General features: G+C 41.9%; 2 protein-coding genes across 3 annotated transcripts; one reads left to right on the forward strand and one right to left on the reverse strand.

Moving 5' to 3' along the window:
• On the forward strand, positions 1-14,537 carry entpd7 (ectonucleoside triphosphate diphosphohydrolase 7). Its single transcript, XM_003218452.4, has 12 exons — positions 1-186; positions 2,282-2,461; positions 4,222-4,427; positions 5,395-5,545; positions 6,186-6,289; positions 6,595-6,651; positions 8,187-8,335; positions 8,413-8,579; positions 10,426-10,750; positions 10,871-10,956; positions 11,535-11,696; positions 13,283-14,537. The coding sequence occupies exons 1-12, from the start codon at positions 179-181 to the stop codon at positions 13,509-13,511; spliced, it is 1,824 nt and encodes a 607-aa protein (XP_003218500.1). The 5' UTR covers positions 1-178; the 3' UTR covers positions 13,512-14,537.
• On the reverse strand, positions 2,958-26,199 carry atp6v0e2 (ATPase H+ transporting V0 subunit e2). 2 transcript variants are annotated; one of them, XM_008106506.3, is made up of 4 exons: positions 26,002-26,199; positions 24,840-24,887; positions 24,027-24,144; positions 2,958-3,641 (listed from the first exon to the last, which is right to left on the reverse strand). In XM_008106506.3, exons 1-3 carry the CDS (start codon positions 26,103-26,105, stop codon positions 24,051-24,053), a joined length of 246 nt encoding a protein of 81 aa, XP_008104713.2. In that variant the 5' UTR covers positions 26,106-26,199; the 3' UTR covers positions 2,958-3,641; positions 24,027-24,050. The 2 variants fall into 2 exon arrangements, with proteins under 2 accessions (XP_008104713.2, XP_003218452.3); XM_003218404.4 differs by lacking the exon at positions 2,958-3,641 and adding an exon at positions 23,173-23,641 and having other exon boundaries at positions 26,002-26,196.
• Between the last annotated feature and the right edge of the window lie 315 nt (positions 26,200-26,514).

The raw sequence follows: 26,514 nt of genomic DNA on the forward strand, positions 1-26,514 counted from the left end.
TCGGGCTCCCTCATTGGCCGCGGCGTCTCGGGAGTCCGGTCGCCTTGGGGACGTGGCGAGAAACAACTCTTCCCGGCCGGCGAGAGAAGAGGCGAGACTCCTTCGGTTGGAGGCCAGAGAGATGCGACGTCATCCCGGAGGCTGCAGGGGGAGCTCACCTGAGTGAAGGGGGGAGCACATGGCCAGGTGAGAGAGAGCAGACGGCGCGTCTACACGGCCAAATCAATTCAGTTTGACACCACTTCAACTGCCACTGCTGAGAGCGGTGGGATCCTAGGATTTGTAGTTAGGTGAGGCACCAGCCTTCTTTGGCAGAGAAGGCTAAAGACCTTGTGAAACTACAGGTCCCACGATTCCATAGCATTGAGTCGTGGCAGTTAAAGTGGTATCAAACTGTGTTTACTCACCAGTGTAGGCCGGGATTCGCCTTCAGAGTCCTCACTGGGGGCTTGTCTACACGGAGAAGAAACATTCGACAGATATATAAACCCCACTTGACTAGTTTCCAACATAACTCATTACCTCTGAGGATGCCTGCCATAGATGCGGGCGAAACGTCAGGAAAAAAGTGCTTCTGGAACATGGCCATACAGCCCAGAAAACTCACAGCAACCCAGAGAAGAAATAGTTTTGTTTGGCACCGTATTTTACTATTCTGCATGAGTCCTGCAGTGAAATCAGGGCCCATCCACACGGCCATAACTTTGAATGTATTTTTAGATTTGGCTAGATTTCTGTTGTGTTTTAATGTTAGATGTGAAGTAATTGATCAGTTATGTTATTCGCTTATATTGCTATTTAATTTTTGATTGTGTAATATAATTTTGTGGATTTATTTCTGGGATTTGTTTGGGTTGTTTATTTGTTTTTGTTGGTTTATTACAGCATTGAATGTTTGCCATTCTTTTGTTGGAAACCACCCCAGGTGTCCCCTCGGGGAGATAGGTGTGGGATATGAATAACGTTTTATTATTGTTGTTGTTTTATATTATATAACCCAGGATATCAAGGCAGATAATCCACAATATCTGCTTTAAACTGGATTATCTGCGGCCACACTGCCATATAATCTAGTTCAATGTGGATTTTATACAGCTGTGTGGAAGGGGCTTCAGTAAGGCCTTTTGAGTGAGAGAGCCCTCACTGCTATGCAGTACCCCCACCCAATATTAGCAGGCACCTTCCACACAGCTGTATAAAATCCCACATTATCTGCTTTGAACTAGTATATATGGCAGTGTGGTCTCAGATAATCCAGTTCAAATCAAATATTGTGGCATTTTCTGCCTTGATAGTCTAGTTAATATGTCTGTGTGGCAGGGCTCTGGGTTATACGGCTGTGTGGAAGGGCCCTCAATCTTTCTTGCTACTTTCAACTGCTTTCTTTCCTGCCATGCATCCAAATATATGTGTTTTCTGTTAAGCGGATATGGGCTGAGGGATTCTGAGCACATTAACCAAAAAAAAGTTATCGTCCCTAAATTTTGGTGCAACCACTTGATGAGTATAGGAGATGCATCATGATAATCGAGAGGCTGAAAGAAACTGTCTTTACGGTTCTGCCATCAACTTTGCCTTGAATAGCAACCAGTGCTGGAAAGTTCAAAGATCAAGTGCAATGCTATGCAAATACAGCAGAAGGGCAGCCAAAGTTTTCCCTTTGAGTCTGCAACGTGGCTGTTAAGTGCTTTCTGATAATGCCAGTCTCCTCTTGGTTAGTCACACATGAAATGCATAAAAATGATATTCATCTCCTGTTCCCAACTACTCACTACAAGACAAGGAAATGTACCATCCACTTTTCTTGTACTGTAATGGAGTTACATAATCGGTTATGCCTGCAATCATGTGCTTTGCCAACATGGGAGAAAGTCCCAGTGAACATAGTAGGATGTGCTTCTGAGTAAATTATTACATTCTTGGTGACTAGTAGCAAACTGTTGCAATCTGACCTAGTTTGGCCTGTTTCAATGCAAAGTGGCTAATGAGACAAGAATATTTCCTTAAGATTACAGTGCTGTATTCAGTATTGTTGGAGACCTATGGAGCAAGCTATTCCTTGTTATATCCTTATTGTGAGTCATGATTTCCAACCTCCTTAGAACAAAGTCTCCTCCTGCTCCAATGGTTCAGCTATGTTCATTTCTCTGTGGATGTTGAAATGATAAGCACATGATGTTTTTATGGTCACTGTATTGGACCCTAGCTGGAGCTGACTGATGAAGTTCTTGTCATACTTGTATTGTTCATTTATTTGCACTCTCTGTTTCTTTCTTTACAGGATCAGTTTTTCTTGCCTGTGTCCAGCATCTTGGCACTTCACACTACCCTCAGTGAGCCTTTGTTTTCGTCAGCGATTGGCTCTGCTAGGCCTATTAATTGGAGCCTGCCTTCTGCTGCTTGTAACTTTCACAAATCTGTGGCAATGGAAACCTGACTCTCTGGACAGTCAGTTCGAAAGGTATGTGATATGGGCATGGTGATGACATGAGACATACGAAGATAACCAATGTCTGATCTGGTTACACAGATTGAATAGCTCAGAGTGGAGATCTTTAGGAACATATTGTGCTGATGGTGGTGCACCAATTGGTTTTGGAAAGGCATGACTTTTTAGTGATCATAACCTTTTGGAAAAGCAAAATCTCCATAAACTTTTTGGAGAATAATGGCATTCACAACCATTTGAAAATCATAACCTTTTGTAAAAGTATAATCCTCCAGAGAAGAGCCAAAAAACTCATCTCAGTAAAAAAATCTTCTCTTTAGTGGAATATAACCACATGTACTTATACAAGGCAATTTGGTTTCCAGTTGTTAGACTGATCTGATCTCTGATCTGTTAGTAACAGAGATTATGCCAATGCACAAAGTCAGCAGAGTTTCAAAAGTGATTCTTTTTAAGTTTCCAAATACACCTACTCCCCCATAAAATAGCTTATTTCTATATCATGCTCTCAAGAGACAAAAATAAAGTACTTTATTGAAAGTAATATATCTGGTTTCCTCACAACCTTCATGTATTCAGCATACAGGTACATAACTTGTCGATCCAGTTACAGATAGATTTGAAGTGTTTTCTCTGTGCAGATAACACAGGGCATCTTTCTGATAATCAACAGCAACATGAATTTGCTCTTAACAATCCATAGTCTAAATAGCATCTCTCTGCCTGTGCTCTAATGGAGTCTCAGTTCCAAGCAGTCTCATGGCTAAAGCATTCTGTGTTCTAAAATGGAGTTTCAGCTCTCAGCAGTTTCAGATCTGATCATGTAGTCTGTAGCCCCTCCCACAACCTCAAGAACATAGAGTAAAGGGAAAGCTGCATACCAAAACAGACATATACAATACAGTAAGAATCATATACAAAAGAAATTACTAGTGGAGGCTTGAGATGGTTGCAATTTCCAGCAATTGGAGGGGAGGGAATTCCTGATAATTGTGGTGAGAATCGGCCACCTGGTCTGATTTCACTGGGCATTCTTCCACCAGCAAAGCCTGCAACCCTTTTAGGAAGGAGTCTTTTTATTTGGAGGTTTTTAAGCTGAGGCTGGATGTCTGTCTGTCAGGAGTGTTTTGATTGTGTGTTCCTGCATGGCAAAAATGGGTTAGACTGGATGCCCTTGCAGTATTTTCCAACTCTATGAAGAGAAAGAAGAAAGGAGTCAGATTCAGTCCATCATACTTGAATAAAGAGAATTTTATCTCTGTTCACTACACTAGAGAGATAGGCATCAAAGACAGCAAGAGACTCATTAAAATATGCAAAAAGAACTTTTCCACATTTCTAGATCCCTACTGGTGTTATAATTCTAGACAAATTACTATAATTACTAAGAACTTCAGCTAGTTCATAATTGCTTACATTTTGCATAGTAACATGAGAAACAGCAGTTTGGAACCTAAAGGGATAAAAACCAGTAATTTTTGTTAAAATAAAAAATGCAATTGTCACAAGTTGAAAACGGATCATTATGAGTGGTTTGTATTTGAGAACCATATCAAAGAAATTCTTTTCATTTCAAAAGATAATCTGATGGTTATTTTTGAGTAAGTGTTTTCTGCAAGTATACCACAAGGAACTGGTACAACCACACCTGAATATTCTTTCCAAAGAAAATGTATATGTCTCTCCTCTTTTAAAGTTATGTGATGGTGTTTGGCTTTGGTCTCCACCTCTTGCCTTTCAAGATTCAATCTCCCTCTTCTTTCTGTTTGTAGGTATTTAGCACGGTATCGAGCTTTGGAGGCTACAGACACAGAGAATCCAGGTCTAAGCTATGGAGTTGTGATTGACTGTGGCAGCAGTGGGTCCCGAGTCTTTGTGTATTTCTGGCCACCACACAATGGGAATCCCCATGACCTGCTGGACATCCGGCAAATGAGAGACCACAGTAGTGAACCGGTTGTCAAGAAGATCAAACCAGGTTTGGATCGTTCTGTTTTGTTGATGGGGCACAAGCCCATGGGCCTCAGGGAGCCAGGAGATTTCATAATTCCTTGCCTCTCCCTACGTTGGGCAGCCATCAGGCCTAATCAAGCACAAACAATGGTGAAGGATGGGATGCTGTGATTTTTCCGGGCTGTATGGTAATGTTCCAGTAGCATTCTTTCCTGGCATTTCGCCTGCATCTATGGCAGGCATCCTCAGAGGTTTTGAGGTTCCACTGCCGAACAGCTTTCATAGGAAGAACTTCCTCACTGTGAGAGCTGTTCAGCAGTGGAACTCTGCTGTGGAGTATGGTGGAGGATCCTTCTTTGGAAGCTTTTAAGCAGAGGCTGGATGGCCATCTGTTGGGGGTGATTTGGATGTGATTTTCCTGCTTTATAGCAGAGGTTTGGACTGGATAGCCTGTGAGGTATCTTCCAACTCTATGATTCTATGAGGTCTGTTGGAAACTAGGCAAGTGGGATTTATGTATCTAACATCTAACCAGCTAACATCTCCCAACAAAGGATTCCCTCAGGCAGCAAGCAGTCAGACCTTGAAGCTGAAAGGCTATTCAATGCCAATCAACATGGCCAATTGAAACATTCACACCTGCCTCAAACAGACAAGAGTTCTTTCTCACACCCTGAACATTCCCCAGATATATATACCCCACTTGACTAGTTTCCAACATACCTCATTACCTCTGATGATGCCTGCCGTAGATGCAGGTGAAATGTCAGGAAATAATGCTTCTGGAACATGACCATACAGCCTGGAAAACATAGCAACCCAGTGATTCCAACCATGAAAGCCTTCAACAACACAATGGTGAAGGATACTAGAAGTTGCAGTCCAACAATATCTGGAAGGCCATGTTCCTCATTCTAGGACTAAGTGGCATGTATATGATGGTGAAGGTGATACCGTTGTTCCTGCTCAGGCTATTCCCTCCCATTGCACAGGGATCTCTACAATGGCCAAAGCTCCCGAGAAAGCTAGTGACTACATGAAGCCTCTGCTCAGCTTTGCTGCTGCCCATGTGCCCAAAGCCAAGCACAAGGAGACTCCACTGTACATCTTGTGTACTGCAGGGATGAGGTTGTTGCCTGACTGGTAAGTGATCCACATCTTCCTTGAACCTGTTCAGAGTAGTTTTGGGGCCAGGAATCTGGAAGTGGCTGGGCCCCTAGAAGGGTTGAATGTGTGACAAGATTGAAATTCAGAGCTTAAAAATATACTTTTTGTTACAACTCAGAGTGCCCACTGTCTATGTTGGGTAGGGGAGTCTGGGAATTGTAGGCCAAAACCCAACAAAAACTTTTCTAAATTCTGGAAAAGACCACGGTTCCTTAGGGAGTGGGAGGGCTAGGAGGATTCAGCTGTCGTACAGACACTAGCTCTTGTACGAATGTAGCACTTCTTTGCCTATCCACATGGTCTGACTGGGCATTTAAAATGTTAAGTTGGTTCCCAAGTATTAGTTCTCTCTTTTCACTTCCAGTCTCTTCCTGAGTAATAACGGCTCTCTTCCCACCCAACCTCTCTCTTCGTGGAACCATATATCAGACTTGGTTTGAGAGCTTTGACTGTTTCCAACTTTCTAACTGAAAAGAGGGCAAAGGAGATGCATAATTGGAATCCTGCAGCATCAACTCTTTCAGACAAGATAGCATTTGAAAATAAATCAGGATGGGGGCAAACATATTTCTATGTAGAGAGGATGAAATGCTTGTTTGCTTGTGAATTCCTTCAGGCAACAGTCAGCCATCCTCAAAGACCTGGTGAGGGACGTGCCATTGGAATTTGATTTCCTCTTCTCGGAATCACATGCGGAAGTGATCTCAGGAAAGCAAGAAGGTGGGATGCAGAACATTCCACTTGGCTGCTGCTTCTTGGGGTGGGGGGTTGGCTAAATATACAGGACAGAATTAGATCATGTGGTGAGATCCAGGCCAGGATCAGGGGGATTAGAAGTTAGTTCCTAGAAACCTGCAGTTCAGTCAGGGTGAAGAGAGTGATAGTTGATGCACCCGGCTGTACATGCAGTAGATGGTGCCTTGCCACTGGCAGCGCTTGCTTCCTTTGGCCTCAAGATGCTGATCTACCATCAAATGTTATTGGTGTTTGTGTCTTAGGCTGCTTTTGTCTCTCTTTTCCCCTAGGTGTCTACGCTTGGATAGGCATCAATTTTGTCTTGGGAAGATTTGACCATGATGAAGGTGAGGCTTGCAGAAAGTGTGGTGGGGAGAGGACCTAGTGTAAGAAAGGCAACTTTCCAGCCCATGGGCCTAGTTCAACCAACAGAGGTTCCCTATCCAAATCACAGAACCTCTGCTCAAAGCCAGGTAGCTGGGAAAGTAGTCCCCACAAGGTCAGACCACTGAACTTAAACATCAGTTTTCTCCTGTACTCCCATTCAGTGCTTGTAGGCATTGGCTGAGAGCACTTCACTCCTCATTCCTCTTCCCCAGACAGAGCTGGAGAGCAAGGCCAGGTGCCTGGATGAAATCATGAATAGAGAAGCTCCACCTTAATGGTGCCATGGGTTTGATGGCATCTGTAACGAAATGCCTAGTTATAATGTAGAGTTTTAAATATATTTGTTGATGTTGGGACTTGATCTACCTTATAGGGCTGCCATTTTGTGGTTCTCAGGGAGCAGCAACACCAGGAGAGGAGCTATTTTGCATAGGAGTGACCTGATTGGTCATATGCAAATGAGTGGGTGCCAAGATTTGAAAGATGAGAGAGTCAAGGATGACAGTTAAAGAAAAAAAAATGGAAAATCCAACTGAACATTCTATGGGAGTTGAAGTCAGTAAGTGAGGGAGTTAGCTGGAGAGTCATGATAGTTTGTTAGTAAGTAAGAGTCAGGGAGGACGTTAATGAAAGGTGGTTGGAGAAGTAGTCAGAAGAATAAGTTAAAGATAATCGAAAATCTGTATTTATGTAATAATATCGCATTCCTTTTTATGAAGAAAAAGATTGAAGGAGAGTTGTACTGAAACATTGTTTCTTAACTACTAAGCATTTATACCTTTGTAACCATTACGCTTTTGCCACAAGAATGCTATAAATAAACTAAGTTACTGTTTCTCTTTAAATAAAGACTCTTTCTCAGTATCTTGAATATAATTCAAGAAGTTACAAAAGGTGGAAAAAGGATTAAACAGTCATTTACTTCTTTGATGGTATATTTGCGTAAGCCTGACCTCTGACCTATTCCTGACTGTTTACCTGACCACTTCCTGACTGTTTTACATTTTTGATGAGATAATTAAGTAAAGGGACTCTTCTACTACACAACAAGTTGGAAGTACCTCACATATTTAAATGTTGGCAGCAGAAGGATAGCCAACAAAACACTCCCTTGCCTGAAGGTTTCTGTAGGCATCACTAAGGAGCAGGTGTGTGTCCCAGCATCCCTTATCTGGCCTGTGGAAGACTGCAGAGAAAATTCTTTCCTGAAAATTTGCCTCACCATTGGCCTAAATGGAGAAGATCCAGTTTTCTCTTTGGCCAGTTTTCCTTGTCAAATAAATGTTCTAGTCAGTTTGGGTTGGTTTCCAGCAGAATTGGGGACTTGGCTGCTCTGGTGGCATCTCTTCCTGTTCCAAGTATCTCAGGAGAGGTGGATGAGAGAAGCTTCAGTTATTTCTCTAGCTTCATCCCATGCTATGTTCCCCAGGTCCATCTCCCTCTTCTAAAACCCAAATGTCTCACTTTTTGTTTTTGGTGATGGTGGGCTCCGCAGAGGCAGATGCTTTGGTTTCTGTAACCCTAGCTGACCAGAAAGAGACCCTGGTGCGAAAGAGGACTGTGGGGATCCTTGACATGGGAGGTGCCTCTCTGCAGATAGCCTATGAGGTGCCAAGTTCCACCGTCTTCTCTTCCCCACAGCAGGTGAGTACATCAAATAGGGCTAAGAGCACTGTGGTCCAAGTTGGATGTTGTTCCTTAAACCTCTCCCTTTTTTCCAGGAGGAAGCTGCCAAGAGCCAACTGGCTGACTTCAACCTAGGTTGCGATGCACAACATACAATGCACAGCTATCGGGTTTATGTCAACACCTTCCTGGGCTTTGGGGGTAACTTTGCCCGGCAGCGTTATGAACAGTTGGTGCTGAATCGGACCATCACCCACAACAGGTCTCCTGTTCTATGATACCAAATTGCAAAAAGTCATATTTGGAAGCAGCTCTAAAACTTGATAGAAAAGGTCTCTCTAGGTGCTTCCCAGGCTAATATGACCTGTTCTTATTCCCCTTCCTGAATGAAGCCCATGGTGGAGAAATTGGGACAGGGTACTGATTCTGCAAATAAATAGCTATCTATGGTGAAATGTAGAGCAGCTGCATTCTGGTCTTAATGCCATTAATGAACTTTGGAAATGTAATATCCAACATGTCAGAAATTGTATTGGTAAGTGAGTGCCTTGTGTTTCCCTGGATAATTTGTACAGGGTTCTTAACTTCCTTACATGGCTGGGCAATCTATAAGAGAACAAATAATAATATACTTTATTTATATTCCTCCCTATCGCCCCGAGGGGGACTCAGGGAGTATTACAGAACACATATAGGGCAAACATTTAATGCCATTTTACAGTTAACAAGGACAGACAATACATAGGTAATGCATAATAATACATAGATAATACATAGATAATAATACGTACATAGATAATACATTTTCCCATATTTTCCATTTCTGGCATCTGGAGGCTGTGCTTGACTCTGGCCATGGGGGGGTGCTGTCACTCCATCTTCCATGCCGAGGAGCTTTGTCATCCTCTGGACTGAATTGCCTTATGGGCGCCTGTTTATAACCCTGCTTTAAAGCAGTACCTATTTATCTACTCATGTTTCTGCTTTTGATCTGTTAGGTGGGCAGGGAGCTGGGGCTGATGGTGGGTGCTCACCCTGACCCGGGCTTGACCAACTGATATTTTGATTGGCAGGATTTCCTGCAGCTTAGCCCTCTTTTTGGCAAGGTACTATTGCTTGGTAGCATAATAAATTAAACTGAGGTGGGAATCTAGTGGCTCTGTAGACATTAATCTGCAGCTCCCGTCAATAATCACCATTGCCTATGCTGCTTGACATCACAGAGAAGCACCTGGAGGGCCACATGATTCCCAGTTCTGCATCAAAAGTTTTTATATTATTAATGTGACTCTGTCCAGACAGTCCTGCAAGCTTATTCAGCCTTGAAGAAACCCTTCTAATCTTTTAATCTAAGAGAACAAAACTTTAAGGCGGGACTGTGAAATATATATAGTTGTTGGTTCATATCTCCCTTGACTGGGGCTAATGTGAACTGGAGTCCAACAAGTTTGGCAAGCCACGGGTTTCCTTGCATACTGGCCTTGTTCTGCCAACTTGACATTCATTTAGTAAGTACGCCAAAGATAGATAGATAACACACTCTCATTCATGTTGAAGTAGAAGTTCTCAATTTGCATGCTATCTGTGCTGCTTCATTTCCTGCTGGACCCTCATGTGCTCTACTTTTAGCGTCATATCCTCCCTTTTATGCTCAAGAACAAGCAGGCCTTGATGTAATGACCTAAAATGCTAGACACCTGCGTTTACATGCACTTGGACGTGTCATGTTCCTTTTCCACTGAACACATTCTTGTTAGCATTGGGGTTGTTACTTCCTTTTGGCAGCCGTAGGAAAGTGTGTGAGCTGCTTGTATATGTTTTTCAGGAGGTAGTTGGGAAAAGCTGAGCAAATTACTCAGATGTAGATGGCACTTGGAGAAGATAATGCACTTTGTGTATATTTGCCTGTTTAGGAGAGGCATCAAGCCACATGGGGGCTATTACTTATTGTCAAAAGCACATTGGACATACTCCATTTTGTGATTCCAGATTCCAGTATCCCTCAGCAAATGTTTGGGGGATTTTGGACATTTAATCCCAGAAGAACCTTTTCTAATTTTTTGAGTTCTTGTCTTTTCCAGATCTTATATTTTGGGCTCTTGTTGCAGGTTGCGGAGTGAACAGATAGGGGTAAATCCTGAGGTACCTGTCTTAGACCCTTGTTTGCCTGTGGGACTGGAGGATGTTATGGATCAGAATGGACAGAGTGTGCATGTTAAGGGCAAAGGAGACTGGGAGGCATGTGCAGAGCAACTGCGTCCCCTTCTGTCTGGAGATGAGAGCAGCCAAGACTCTTTGACCAACACCTATCAGGCACCAATTGATTTTTCAAACAGTGAATTCTACGGGTTCTCTGAATTCTATTACAGCACCGATGATGTGTTGCGCAAGGGAGGACTATATCATAGTCCCACATTCACACGTGCTGCTCAGGTGAGTGGGGGGCGGGGGGCTGTGTGGTCCTTTTGCAGAGATATATTTCTTGGAATGCCTGACTTCTGTATTGATTTCCTTCTCTCTCACCCCACCCACACCCCCTTTATTTCGTTCCAGGATTATTGCAGTCTTAGTTGGTCAGTACTGACACAGAGGTTCCGAGACAAGCTGTACTCACCCCATGCAGACCTGCATCGTGTCAAGTAAGAAGCCATTCCTTCCCTTTCTGGTAGAACCTGAGAAAGAAAACTGCAGCCCACTTAACCAGGGATAGGCAATCCCAGGATGAGGGGGCATGACAGCCTCCCACCAAAGGTGCACTGCATCCTTTTTGCAGAGTTTAGAGGACCCTGCACCCCTTGACCAATTACCTTCAGAAGCTTCTAGGGAATATAATTGACCAATATAGATATAGGGACTCTGGAGCCTATTTTGGACTCAGATAAGCCATTTTTTTTCAAAACCAAGACTTTGTGGGTGTGATTAGCCTGTTTTGGATCACCTGTAAAATTGAGGTGCGGACTATAGAAGCCATATCATATTCTTCACTGCTTCAGACATTGCTGGGTTACAACTCTCAGCATTAATGCCCTTTATGTATGTTAGCTGGGGCTGATGGGACTTGGGAGTCAAACAGCATCCGGAGAAGATCCACAGATACCTTGATGTACAGGTATGGAGAACAGACTTTAGCCACATTGGGGGACCAAACAGAATCTCCTGAGCCAGATGAGTTTCAGGTCACCATATGTGTGATGGAACTCTAATGCTTTGCTTCCAGGTATCAGTGCTTCAAATCTGCATGGATGCACCAGGTGTTGCATGAAGGATTCCATTTTCCCAAGGATTACTCTAGTCTACGTACAGCTCAGTTGATATATGACCGTGAAGTGCAGTGGACATTGGGAGCTATTCTCTATAAAACCCGTTTCCTGCCACTCAGGTAATGCAAATTGCTATCTAAAAGGTGGGCATGCAGCTCTTACCTATTGGCTGTTCTAACGAAATGCTTAATTATAGTATAAATTTTAGATATGATTGTTAATGTTTAAACATGACCTTTCTTGCAGGGCTGGTGTGCAAATAGCTATTTTGTGATTCTTAGAAAGTAGCACCAGGGGAGGAGCTAATTTACATAGAGGCGACCTGATTGGTCATATGTAAATGAGTGGGTGCTAGAATTTGAAAGGGGAGATAGCCAAGAAATGGCAGTTGGAAAAAAACCCCGAACATTCTAAAGTCAGTTAGGACGGGGAAGGGAGAACTAACTGCTAGGTCATGAAAGTTAGTTGTCAGTGAATATAGGTCAGGGAATATGCTAATAAAAGGTATTTGAAGAAATAGTTGAAAACAGTTGAGAGTCTGCTCCTGCATAATAAACAAGTGAATCTTTCTGCGTATAAAGATTTGTATGAAAGAAAGCTGTAACGAAACATTGTTATTCAACCAAGAAAGCAATATACAAATGTAACCAACACACTTTTGTTGCAAGATCTTAATAAATAGTTACTGTTTTCTGTATGAAGACTGTATTTCCAAAACACTGAATAAGATTCAAAGAGTCCAAGAAGATCCCTGCAAACTCTGATTAGGAACAGGTGTGCGTTCCAGGCTTAAATTGGTGACAGAGGTGAGACAAAGGAAAAGATCCCCCCCCCCCCATCTGAAGGAACCTTTGTGAAGTGGGCTTCACAGCTGTGCTCAAACAGACTGATAGGAATTGAGGTCAAAAAATCTGGAAGACACCAGTCAATTTTGGTGAGGACTTTAGATTACAATATCTGAACCTGCTATTAGATCAGAGAGATCAAGCAAAACTGAGACTGCTCTTATTAAAAGAGAAGAATGGAAAAAGGAAAAAGTAGGACCTATATTTGGTGTTCTTCAAGATCTAGGGAAACAGAATATCCCAAATAAATAGGTTATTCTTTGACTGAAAATAGTGTCCAAAATTATAAGATTATAATCCCAGACCAATACCCTACATTGGGAGTAATGGTTACATCTGTATTTATATCTTGATGTTACCTCCACTTTAAATCTACTATTTTAGTAGCCTCAATACCAACATGTCAGTTTGTGCTGCAGATGAAGCATTCTGCTTTTGTGCTGCTTATTATTTGACTATCTTGCCCAACCTCAGTGGCACTGAAACTTTTATTTGGGTTTTTTTTAAGTAAAGCCCAAATGCACTGAACATCTGTCTAGAAGTTATGGGGCTACAATGCCCTTATTAGCTGACCATTGGCCATACTTGCGGAGGCTGATGGGAGGTGTGATCCAAACACATCAGGGGTCTGTGCTTTTCTTCCCCTGTGCTCTTCTCTTGTTCAACAGCTGCTTAAACAGCAGAAATTTAAGAAGAGTCAGAAAAGCAAGGAAAGCTTTATTGTTCCTCAATAGTTATGTCATTAAAGGCATTGTCAACTCAGTGTTCATTTTTTGAATCTCTGCTTGGCACCTTTGAACTTCATCAAGATCAAGTTATCAACTGCTCGTTCTGCCACTGATCTTTCTTTCTACTTTCAGGGATATCCGTCAGGAAAACATCCGTCAGGCTCACAGTTCTTGGCTTCGACTGTCTTTTGTCTACAACCACTATCTTTTCTTTGGCTGCATCCTTATAGTGACACTTGCCATTGGACTCTATCTTCTCCGTCTGCGCCGCATCCACCAACAGCAGCTCCACACAACTTCACTTGACCTGCTGTGGCTAGTTGAAGCGGTCCCGTTGCCAGCACAGGAGCTGGCCACTTGACAAAAGAATTACCTCTTGGACTATCTGGTGCTTTACTCTATGGCACCATGTTTTTAACAGGCCAAAAGCTGTGATCTGCCCATGTTTTGTAGTCCAGAATTCTGTAGCACTCCAGCCTGACCCCAGGTTCAGAATGGTAAAGGGGTCTGCTGAGTGTTGTCCCTGTGCCCTGCAAAATTCAGCTTCACAACTGCAATGAACTTCAGGGTTTCCTTTGTGCTTGAAGTCCCAAGCAATGAGGGATAATCATGTGCTGCAAGGGAGAGGACCAGGGCTACTCCTTTTCATCCTTGACAGTGGGCAAAATGCAGCATTGTAGTTAGTGACCAAAGAACACTTGATTTACTCAGGGAGGGAATGAGAAATGTTGGGTATACTATCTCCCAGGAAAAGAAAGGAAGCTTTAATTTGGTGTTTCAGTTTTGCTATAGGAATAGCCCTCACTTTTCATTTTTCCTTAAGGACCAAATGCATATTTGTGGGATTAATTGGGAGAAAGAAACAAACAAAGCAAAAGGAAACTCATTGCTATTCCTGTCTCCCTTTTACCCCATCGATGATGGGACTCCAAATGACCTTTGCACAGAACATGCGCTCTTAGAGCCCATGCTACACACAGCCTTTTGCTGTAACCCCAGAACAGGGGATTTTCAGCAGTTCTTACTCCATGTTCTAATTGTTTTGTTTTTTGTTTACATTTAGCCCAGAGTTATTTAATACTTGAACTCCAGTTACTGTAGCAATAAATGTCGTTGAGCCAGACAGCCAGAGCTTCTTGATGACTTACACCTAAGGCTTGTTTCACATTGGACATCATTCATTGTCTGGACTGAAGTAAGATTGTCTCTATTCAGTACCACAGCAAAGGAGTGTGCTTTACAACTGCCAATACTGCAGAGGGCTGAAAAAAATTGAGACTGGCTTCCTTCAGGTTTTTCTTCCAAATGTTGGCAGTGTCTTGCTCAGATAGCTTTGATGGCTTCATTGAAATCTACCATGCAAAATAGAATTTGATTTGTGCATTTATTGTTATGTGCTCTCTGACTTACAGCATCCCTGTCATAGAATTTTCTTGGCAAAATTGATTCAGAGATTTACTATTGTCTTCCTCTGGGCTCAGAGAATGCAATTTGCCCAAGGTTGCTGAGTGGTTTTCCATATTTGACCAGGGACAGGAACACTGATATCTTAGTATAGCACTTGGGTACTATTTAATGCTGCTATTAAAATGAGCCTCCTCCAATTTTCCATTACCTGTGTCACACTCCTGGTTTTACATTTATGACCAGGATGTTTATGTAATCTAGTGCTAATGAAAATAATTCTCAAAAGTATTATTAGATGTGAGGAATATCAAGGTTTCTTTCAAGATTTGTTCAAATAACAATAATTTCAAGCTGTGGCTGCAGAAACCGTGGATAGGGAGGCATTCAGAATTGGTTTTGCCCTTTCCTTCCCCAGAAGTTCAAAAGATGTGATTTCCTCCTGTGGCCTGAGATGGTTCAGTCAATAATCTTGCATCTGTGCACTAGGCCTCCTCATTCCCAGCTAGACGGGACCATTTTGAGGTGGCTTGGGGGGGGGGGGGAAGGGGGGAGAGAGAGAAGGTCATTAAAGGTCATTGATCTATAAAGCCCTAAACGGTTCTGGTCCAATCTACTTGTCCGAACGTATCTCCTCCTATGAGCCAGGAAGATCCCTAAGTCATCTGGAGAGGCCCTGCTCTCGGTCCCGCCTGCCTCACAAGCGCAGCTGGTGGGAACGAGGGACAGGGCCTTCTCAGTAGTGGCTCCCCGGCTGTGGAACAATCTCCCCAGAGAAATACGGCAATCCCCAACCCTTTTGAGTTTTAGAAAAACCTTAAAAACATGGCTATGTGCTCAGGCTTTTAACGAATAAACGACAAAGACGACCCAGACTGATGTATGGATAAAGTACGAGGATATTGGATGAATGGATTTTAAGCATATGTTTTATATTTTATACTGTATTTAACTGTAATAGATTTTATATGCTGTTTGTTTTTAATGATGTGTCGGCATCGAATTGTTGCCAATTGTACGCCGTCCTGAGTCCCTTCGGGTGAGAAGGGCGGGATAGAAATATTGTAAATAAATAAATAAAGCTCTGCAACGGGAACACTCCGGATAAAGGAAGGGGCCCCTTCGGCACGAGCCACGGCCCCACGAAGCCCACGAGGCCCCAGAACAGGGGTCCCCAAACTTTTTAAACAGGGAGCTAGTTCACGATCCTTCGGACCATTGGAGGGCTGGACTATAGTTGGCCACCAAGCAATAATAAATAATAATAATAACAACAACAACAACAATAAAAAAGAGGGTTGGAAGAAACCCTTTGGGCCATTGAGTCCAATCCTTTTCTTCCTTTGTGCACTGAAAGCACAAGCAAAGCACCCCTGACAGATGGCCACCCAGCCTCAATGTTAATAATAATAATAATAATAATAATAATAAGGGTTGGAAGAGACCCCTTGGGACATTGAGTCCAATCCCTTTCTGCCTTTGTGCACCGAAAGCACAAGCAAAGCACCCCTGACATATGGCCACCCAGCCTCAATGTTAATAATAATAATAATAATAATAATAATAATAATAATAATAATAATAATAATAATAAGGGTTGGAAAAGACCCCTTGGGCCATTGAGTCCAATCCCTTTCTGCCTTTGTGTACCGAAAGCACAAGCAAAGCACCCCTGACAGATGTCCACCCAGCCTCAATGTTAATAATAATAATAATAATAATAATAATAATAATAATAATAAGGGTTGTAAGAGAAGAAGAGACCGCTTTAGTCATTTAGCCCAACCCCCTTCTGCCCTTGTGCTGTGGGGGCCGGATAAATGGCTTCGATGGGCCACATCCGGCCCCCGGGCCTTAGTTTGGGGACCCCTGCCCCGGAAGATGGAGAAGAGGATCACCGGCAGCGCGAAGCTGTGCGCCGTCATGATGCCACACGGACCGGGAAGCGACGGAGCCGAGAAGCCGAGCGCCTGACAGCTTGGACACGAGGCTCCGCCTCTGTCCTTCCCTCGCGCCCCCATTGGCCTCTTGAGCCGCCGCTGCCGAGGCAACTTCCGCAGGAGCCGCCCTGATTGGCTAGTACCTGCTCCTTGCTCTTTCCATCCTTGAGAAGATTCCCTTCCATTAGGACCTGGCGCGGCCATACTATAAAACCAGGCATGGGCAAACGTCGGCCCTCCGGGTGTTTTGGACTTCAACTCCCACAATTCCTGGCCTCAGGCCCCTTCCTTTTCCCCATCAGACGCTTAAGCTTGGACTACAACTCCCAGAATTCCCTACATTATGTAATTTGTTGTATTGCCCAGGATAAAAAGCACTCCTGGTATCTGCTGTTTCTAAATAACGTAAAGGTACCTGTCTAGCCTTGAAGACAAGCAGGGTCAATCCTGGTTTGTACTTGGATAAAATACCAATAAAATGTCCCAGGAGTTTTAGGCTGTATTTCAGAGGCTGTTGACCCTATAAAAGTCATGGGGTCACTCTACATTGATGGGCAGCTTGAAAACATTATGGTAAAAGTTGTATTAGAGGATTATGACCTTGTTAGTTTAAACTTTAAGTCTTTCAGTCTCTGGGAATAATTGGGTGGGGAAAATGGCCTAATTACAAAAAAAAATACTTAAGAGACAAGGGAAAGAAATGACTATTAAAACACAACAAGAACTAAATTCAAGATACAAAAATATATCATGGTTCCATTATTTAAAATTGGAACCAGATCAACAATGACTGGAAATGACATCTACTTTGTTTTTATTTTTTATTTGCTTCTTTCCCCTCTCTTCCCCTCATCTCCATCCTACATTTTCTTCCCTTATTTCCTTCTTTTTGATCCCACCCCTTGTTCCCCCCTCCTTTGGTTTTGACATTTTTATTAATGCTGTAAAATAGCCAATAAATAATAATTAAAAAAACGTTCTGTCTTGATCAGTCTCTTCAAGACTATACAGCTCTGTACAACTCTTTCATAACTGTCTACTTCCAACTGTCATCTTCAATGGTCATCCCTCAACTGTCATCTTTTTAAACTGTGTTCTAAACAGTCACTGATCTGGTCACATGGTCTGCAGCCTCTCCCACTGTCTCAAGAACCGAGTTACCCTGCTTCCCCGAAAATAAGACAGTGTCTTATATTAATTTTTGCTCCCAAAGATGTGCTAGGTATTATTTTCAGTGGATATCTTATTTTTTTCATGAAGAGGAATTCACATTTATTGTTGAACAACCAAAACAAAAAAGAACAAAATGTTTCCTAAGTGGTCAGAACATCAGATTTTGAACATATTTGAGAATTGTTGATTCCATACCTAGCTGATGGTGCTGCACTATCAGCACCGAATTCAGCAGAACTATAGTAGAGTCTCACTTATCCAATGTTCTGTATTATCCAATACAGTCTCCCTTTTAGCTAATTTTGCGATATTTTGGTGCTAAATTCGTAAATACAGTAATTACTATATAACATTACCGTGTATTGAACTGCTTTTTCTGTCAATTTGTTGTAAAACATGATGTTTTGGTGCTTAATATGTAAAACCATAATGTAATTTGATGTTTAATAGGCTTTTCCTTAATCCCTCCTTATTATTCAGCATTTTCACCTATCCAACATTCTGCCAGCCTGTTTATGTTGGATAAGTGAGACTCTACTGTACTAGCATTAAATGCAGTCTCTTGACTTCTCTAGATTCCCATCTAATGAGCTTGGAAACAGCTGAACTGGATTCCCACTTTCCTGATGAATGCTATCACTGAAGTGATTTAAGGCCTATTCTGCCTCCGTGCATAACTAAATGAACTGGAAGGCACCATAGCATGAGGAACAGATGGGAGACTCTTATTTGGTAAATCAAAATATTTTATTAATAGACAAAATGGACCTCTTTTCCTCTTGTTGCCACTATAAAGTCTTTTGTGAGGAAAGAAAATCTTGCAGTTCTGGATGGATATTGCCACACAATATAAAGTCTTGACATGACTGGATTTTTTGTATCTTTGAGGTGACTTCAATACAATGTTGTCATGACTTTCTATATTGCTGCATTCTATGGCTTTTTAATCTAATCTGGATACAGTTTCGACGTGACGTGATTTTCTGTGCTCCTTTTAGCTTCCTACACTTCCTTCCAGTGTTTCACCAACTGTCAAAATCTAACTGACAAAAATAACTGCCATTTCCAGGTTGGCAGGAGCCGAGGCTAAGCTCCACCCCCTTAGATCTTAAAGGGACAGGACAGCAGCCAGCAGGTGATGTTGTGCCTCCTCGTGGCTTGACAATAAGATTAATTGATATATATTTTTCTTCTTCTTGAGTTGCAAGGGCATCTTTTCCTTTTCAAATCATTCCCTTGGTTAAGAGTGAGGGAGGCTTTGGAAAACTCTCAGTTTTGCTTGCTCTCTCTGGTCCAATAGCAGGTTCAGATACTGTAATCTAAAGTACCATATATACTTGAAGATAAGCTGAGTTTTTCAGCCCTTTTTTTGAGCTGAAAAAGCCTCCCTCGGCTTATAATGGGGTCAAGGCCGGGCAACAGAACCTGGAGGCCATTGCTTGCAATATATAATATATTCCTCTCTTACCCTCCCTTACCATGTCTTCTGCTTCAATTATAGCAATATTATAATATACTAGCTGTGCCCGGCCACGCGTTGCTGTGGCGAAGAATGGTGGTATGGGAAATAAAGTATTGAGGAATTGGTGGTAGTTAAGGTAAAGGGTAAACGTTTTCCCCTGACGTTAAGTCCAGTCATGTCTGATTCTGGGGGTTGGTGCTCATCTCCATTTCTAAGACGAAGAGCCGTCGTTGTCTGTAGACTCCTCCAAGGTCATGTGGGATGACTGCATGGAGCAGCGTTACCTTCCCACCGGAGCAGTACCTATTGATGCACTCACATTTACATGTTTTTGAACTTCTGGGTTGGCAGAAGCTGGGGCTAACAGTGGGGGCTCTGTCAGTTCCCCCAATTCAAACCTACGGCCTTTCGGTCCAGAAGTTCAGCAGCTCAGCGCTTTAACATGCTGTGCCATCAGGGGACATTATTTCCTAAAGGTTGTGAATATACAATATTTCTGATTGTTTTTTTTTTGTCTGTTGGAGGCAAGTATGAATGCTGCAATTAGGAAAAATGATTAGGATGTAATGGCCTTGCAGATTTAAAGCCTAGCTGTTTCCTCCCTGAGTGATTTTTTTGTTGGGAGGTGTTAGCTGGCCCTGATTGTTTCCTGTCTGGAATTACCTTGTTTTCAGAGTGGTGTTGTTTGCGATATTTTATATGCTTCTACTGTCTGTGGCCCTGAGAAAACAGAGGATTGGCCAGACTTTGATGATGGGAATCCTTTGTTGGGAGGTGTTAGCTGGCCCTGATTGTTTTCTGTGTGGAATTCCCCTATTTTCAGAGTGTTGTTCTTTATTTAGTGTTCTGATTTTAGAGATTGTATTGTTCTGTTTTATTATACCACATTAATTTTTATATATTCTGATTTTAGTGTTTTTGAATACTTGGAGCCAGATTGTATTCATTTTCACAATTGACCGCAACACAATAATAATAATAATAATAATAATAATAATAATAATAATAATAATAGTAAGGATAGTAATGATAGTAATAATAATGACTTTGGTAATACATAGTGCTTCACTGCCTTCTCAGCTTCCTTTCTGGAAGAATCCTTTCTTGGGAGGTGTTAGCTGGCCCTGATTGTTTCCTTTGTGGAATTTCCAATTTCCTTGCTTTATTTACTTTCTTTATTTCTTTATTTCTTTATTTCTTTATTACTGTCCTGGTTTTAGAGATTATATTGTTCTGCATTATTCTATCCTAGAAATTATTTCATATCAAAGTAGAATCTCACTTATCCAACATTCGATTATACAATGTTCTGGATTATCCAACACAGTCTGCCTTTTCATAATCAATGTTTTTGTAGTCAGTGTTTCAAATTCATTGTGATATTTTACTGGTAAATTTGTAAATACAGTACAGTAGAGTCTCACTTATCCAACATAAGTGGGCTGGCAAAATGTTGGATAACCGAATATGTTGGATAATAAGGAGGCATTAAGGAAAAGCCTGTTAAAGATCAAATTAGGTTATGATTTTACAAATGAAACACCAAAACATCATGTTAAGACAACAAATTTGGCAGAAAAAGTAGTTCAATACACAGTAATGCTATGTAGTAATTACTGTATTTATGAATTTAGCAATATATCATGATATATTGAAAACATTGACTACAAAAATGCATTGGATAATCCAGAACGTTGGATAAGCGAGTGTTGGATAAGTGAGACTCTACTGTAATTACTACATAGCATTACTGCGCATGGAACTACCTTTTCTGTCAAATTTGTTGTATAATATGATGTTTTGATGCTTAATTTGTATAACGATTACCTAATTTGATGTTTAATCGGCTTTTCCTGAATCCCTTCTTATTATCCAATATATTTACTTATCCTGCCGGCCTGTTTATGTTGGATAAGTGAGAGTCTACTGTATATTGATCATCTTATATTATCTGCTTAGAACTGGATTATATGAGGCCCCTTCTTCACAGTTGTATAAAATGCACACTGAAGTGGATTATATGGAAGTGTGGAGTCAAGATAATCCAGTGCAAAGCAGATAATATAAGATTATAAATGGGTTATATAGCTGTGTGGAAGGGCCTTGAGTCTACACTGCCATATAATCCAGTGCAAATTAGATAATCTGTGGAAGAAGCCTAAGTGAGGCCTAAATTTGCCTGTCCCCTAACTGAAACCTGGCTGTCCCTTGGTTGCTAGGCAACCAAGTGGGCAGAGATTAGCCCTCTAAACTGGCAGCAATTGGATAAAAACAATTATTGCTCTCCCTCTAATTACGACTTTATTTTTCTTTTCTTTTTGTTGTATCAACCTAGAGGCGTGGATGATGGGTTGTGTTGTCAAATTTCGAGGTTGGGGGGCCTGTAGTTTTGTTGTTTTGTCCACTGCCCTGATGCCATCACTCTTTTATATATATAGATAATACTCATATTATGATATACTAATAATATAATATATTGTATATATATATTGATAATATTATGTAATATAATATAATAATAATATACTATTATAACTGTATATTTATATTACATGTAATATTACTAATAATATTACAATATACTGTTATAGTACAATATAGTAGTATATAATGCTTATATTGTGTCCATCTGGCAAAATACATTAGGAGTTGTGGACTTCCGATTCGGTACCCAAATCCCTTAGAAGAACTAGACCCAAAAATAGTTGCTCAACGAGTACTGGATATAGAAGCCCAAAAAGACATTGCTACCCTCAGTAAAGCTGGCTCATTGAAATGGCTAAGTCACTTTAAACATACTTTCCAAACAGCCCAATATCTAAAGACAGAAATGCCTAAACACCTCAGGAGGGTATTTACCAGAGCTCGATTTGAGCAGCTGAATACAATGGTCAAATATGGAAGGTTTAATCAAGTCCCATACAACGAACAATTTTGTATTTGTGGAGCATCAGAGGTGGAGGATATCACACATGTACTGTTCAGCTATCAATTGTATAAGAAAGAGAGAGACCAATACTTCGGGCCATACATTTATTCACAAAACACACTGGGACCCACATATTAAAACTACATCTTTGTTGGCCGCCATAATCCTAAAACAACAAACAAAACACCCCTTTTCCTATTCTTGACTTAATTAAGTATTAGGTTGCACTATCTGCCCATCCAACTATAGGATTTTCTGCCACTACTATTTTGCACTTTATGTACTATTTTGACTGAGAAACTACCTCTCCCATTTTGATATATTCTGCACTTTGGCCCAGATCCTTGTTTTAGTCTCCTGTTTTTAATACTTTATGCTGTATGTTGATTACTATGATGGTTTTATTGATATTGATGTTTTACTGTTGGAATAATTGTTTTATCGTTTTATTGTTGTATGTTTCGGGCTTTGTCCCTATGTAAGCCGCTCCGAGTCCCCACTGGGGAGATGGGGCGGGGTTTAAAAAAAGTTGTTATTATTATTATTATTATTATTATTATTATTATTATTATTCAAAGCAACACAGCTGAGAACTGCATATTTAGAATCAATTGGGGTAAACTGTAAAGGTGATGCAGATATTTGACCTGGATGGGATCTTGTTAACAGCTTGTTTGTTTTAACTTCTTTTGTACTGCGGGTTGTATGTTGTATGTATAGCTATGTGTTAAATGTTTTGATATGGCCGATAGGCTAATCAATAAAATGTACTACTACTTGTGTATATTGTGCTATGTTAATAATATAATATATTGTATGTAAATATAACATGTAAGCCACCCTGAGTCCCCTTCAGGGTGAGAAGGGTGGGATATAAATGTTGCTAATAAATAAATAAACAAACATATAATTCTCAAAAGTATTATTAGATGTGAGGAATATTTTCCTGTCCAGTTACTGGCAGATTGCGATTTCCACCAGCCCTAACCAGTTATGAATAAAATAGCAGTATTTACCAGTTACTGCAACTTCCATCACCCTTCATCATAGCCCATTCTTCCCTTGCATTATGTTCAAGGCTTGCTTAGATTTACTGACAGCAGGCAAAGAAAGATTACATATTAAATTTTTATTTTCACCATACAAGTTTACAACAGCTAAATATATGTAATCAACAAAGAGGAAGAGGCATATACACCTTGTCACAGCAGCCTTGACATTTACAGACCAAAACAGAGTGGGATCACAACTGCTTTTTACAGAGTAAGAAAGTGCTTTGTCTCTTAGTAAAGGGGACACAGCAGAGCTCCATCAGCAGCACAGATTTAATACCAGGGTTGATAACGGGACTTTCAGGAGGTAAATATTTTCACCATCTGCCAAGGGAGTCCCATTATGGATGATTTGACAGTAGGAGTAAAACACTCCAAACTGCATACATAGAATAGGGAGTATAAATGGTTCCTTATGTGCTTGCATTTTGGCCCTATTGCTATCGGGAAATTTGGGGTTGTTTTCAACATGTATTGAGGTTATAACAGGAGAATCAAGGGGGTGAACTGCATCTAGCATCCGAAGAAAGTCTAGAGGAAAGCATGGAAGAAGAAAGAGAGAAAAATAATTTTTAGTGCAAATCTGTTGCAAATCTGCCTGCTGCCCTTCTCCTGGGACAGATACAGCTAAAAGATACAGACTGAAAGAAAAGAGACCTCTCCTATGGAGCTACTAAGTGGCAACAGTGAATGCCATTTGAAGTGAGTTTCTGTCCTCTTGGCTGAGCTACTGACAAGTTATTCTGCTTTTTCAATAGCAAAATGTTTGGGGAAGTAAGGAACAAGGCAGTGGGAGCATTTGTGCCAAGAAACAGTCCCATTCCTTTTCACCTTCCAAGCCACAACTAGCACTTTGCATATGGGCAAGACAGGTTTAAACACATCTATAAATGTATATGCTTGTGAAATTTCGTACCTGTTGCATCTATAGCCATCCAAGTCACTCCCACAAGAAGCGCACATACCAGATGGTCTCATTCTTCAGCTGGGGCCCAAACAGTGGGTTAAGTTGGGCCAGAATTGCTATAAGCCAGCTATAGGAAAGAGTGAAAGATGAAAAACATATCAGCTGTTTTGCAACTGCTTTTGCACCACAGTTGAAAACTCCGAAGATGCTACAGTTGTCCTTGTATATGGAATGATAGCCTAGTATCACTGTGGTAAGGGTACATGGGTTGGGATGGTGTAAGTTTGTGTACACCCAAGGAAATAAACATGAGAGCATCTTACTAAGAAAGCTTTGAGACAAACGGCATGTTCTTACTGCTCTGGCTAGTATAAAGATGCATGGGGTGGCCCATTGTGTCTTATGGCAATTCCTTATTCATATATGAATCCATGTTAACAATTATTCTGTATTTTGGGTCCAAGAATGCGCTTCTTGGACAATAATCTTGTAGCATGGCAGAGCTGGATGATTAGGGAACACATAGCTTGTTTTTAGGAAAGATGTCTTTAATAGATACTATTCATCTCTTGTTTGTGCTGGATTGCTTTCTATGCTGCCAGTACCCAGGAATCAACAGGTGTTGTGTTACTGTGCTTGAGTCACTGGTAATGGTGATCATCCTCTAGCTTAGGTGTGGGTAAACTTTGGCCTACCGGCTGTTACGAATTATAGGAGATGAAGTCCAAAACACCTAGAGGGCCAAAATTTGCCCATGCCTGCTTTAGCTCATCCTCCAGTTCTCTTCCCACCTTATCCACCCATCAATATATTGGTACTCACAAGAGGTAGCAGCAAACAGCTGTGGTCACCAACATGGTAATAATCACTCTGCAGTGAAAAACAAAACACGCGCAGTTAATGAAGCAGACAAGGATGCGTTGGAATGGAGTGGCATAGAGTGTTTTCATGTGCAGGTGGCACAAGGGATCTAGTCATAGCATCAGAATTGGAGGGGAATTCATGGGCTTCATAGTCCAACCCTTTGCTCAATTCAGGATCACCAGCTAAAGCATTGCCAGAAGATTGCAGTCTAGTCTCTTCTTGAAGATGTCCAGGAGAAGGAGACCCCACCACCTCCCTGGGCAATTGATGCAGCAACAAAACACTCATAATATCAGTTCCGTCTAATGTTTAATTGAAGTCTACTCTCCTGTAACTTCAAACCAACAGACCTGGTCCCACTCTCTGCGACTTGCCACCTCCTCTCTGTGACAGCCCTTGAGGTATTTAAAGAGTGCAACTGCGTCAGTCTTTTCTTCACCAAGCTGAGCATGCTCAGCTCCTTCAATCTTTCCTTATGTGTTTTGTTCTTCATATTGCTGATTGCTCTTGTTCCCCTTCCCTGAACCTGATCCAATTTGTCAAAGTCCTCCAAACGAGGCACCTTGAACTGAACACAACACTCCAGGTGAGGCCTGGTTTTCCAGCCACTGGGTTTTTTGGGGTTTTTTTAACGTATGTGTGCATTCAATTCACCTGTCAGCTTATGGTGAGCCAATTAATGTCACTGGGCTCTCACTGGGAGTCCCTCAGAGATATCAAAATCTGTGAATGCTCAAGTCCCATTATATACAAGCAAAATGGTGTCCCTTATATAAAGTGGCAAAATCACGGTTTGCTTTCGGAAATTGTTTAAATAACAATAATAATAATTTGAAGCTGTGGCTGCAGAAACCGTGGATAGGGAGGCGTTCAGAAATGGTTTTGCCCTTTCCTTCCCCAGAAATATAGATTAAGGGGAAGTTCAAAGGATGTGATTTCCCCCTACTGTGGTCTGAGATAGTACAGCCCTTTCTCTTGCGTCTGCGCACTAGGCCTCCTAAATCCAAGCTAGACGGGACCATTTTGAGGCGGGGGGGGGGGGGGCGAGGGCATTAAGGCTCTGCACCGCCCCCTCCCCGCGCCAGTGACGCGGGCGGATTATAAGGAAAGGGCGCCTCACCCGCGGTTGGGCCCCTTCGGCACGAGCCACGGCCCCGCGAAGCCCACGAGGCCCCAGAAGATGGAGAAGAGGATCACCGGCAGCGCGAAGCTGTGCGCCGTCATGATGCCACACGGACCGGGAAGCTCACGGAGCCGAGAAGCCGAGCGCCTGACAGCTTGGACACGAGGCTCCGCCCCTTTCCTTCCCTCGTGCCCCCATTGGCCTTTTGAGCCGCCGCTGCCGAGGCAACCTCCGCAGGAGCCGCCCTGATTGGCTAGTACCTGCTCCTTGCTCTTTCCATCCTTGAGAAGATTCCCTTCCATTAGGACCTGGCGCGGCCATACTATAAACCAGGCATGGGCAAACGTCGGGTGTTTTGGACTTCGACTCCCACAATTCCTGGCCTCAGGCCCCTTCCTTTTCCCCATCAGACGCTTAAGCTTGGACTACAACTCCCAGAATTCCCCATATTATGTAATTTGTTGTTTGTGTGTGTGTATTGCCCAGAATAAAAAGCACTCCTGGTATCTG

This window comes from Anolis carolinensis, chromosome 3 (genome assembly GCF_035594765.1).
Source record: "Anolis carolinensis isolate JA03-04 chromosome 3, rAnoCar3.1.pri, whole genome shotgun sequence".
Classification (NCBI taxonomy): Eukaryota; Metazoa; Chordata; class Lepidosauria; order Squamata; family Dactyloidae; genus Anolis; species Anolis carolinensis.

Bases quoted from the DNA above. Each gene is read 5' to 3' on its own strand.
- entpd7 (XM_003218452.4), top strand. The intron at 2,462-4,221 runs GTATGTGATATG...TTCTGTTTGTAG, and splicing joins CTGGACAGTCAGTTCGAAAG to GTATTTAGCACGGTATCGAG. The intron at 8,580-10,425 runs GTCTCCTGTTCT...CTCTTGTTGCAG, and splicing joins CGGACCATCACCCACAACAG to GTTGCGGAGTGAACAGATAG.
- atp6v0e2 (XM_008106506.3), bottom strand. From the start codon at position 26,105: ATGACGGCGCACAGCTTCGCGCTGCCGGTGATCCTCTTCTCCATCTTC. The intron at 24,888-26,001 runs GTGAGGCGCCCT...TTTTCACTGCAG, and splicing joins CCGAAGGGGCCCAACCGCGG to AGTGATTATTACCATGTTGG. The intron at 24,145-24,839 runs GTGAGTACCAAT...TCTTTCCTATAG, and splicing joins GCTGTTTGCTGCTACCTCTT to CTGGCTTATAGCAATTCTGG.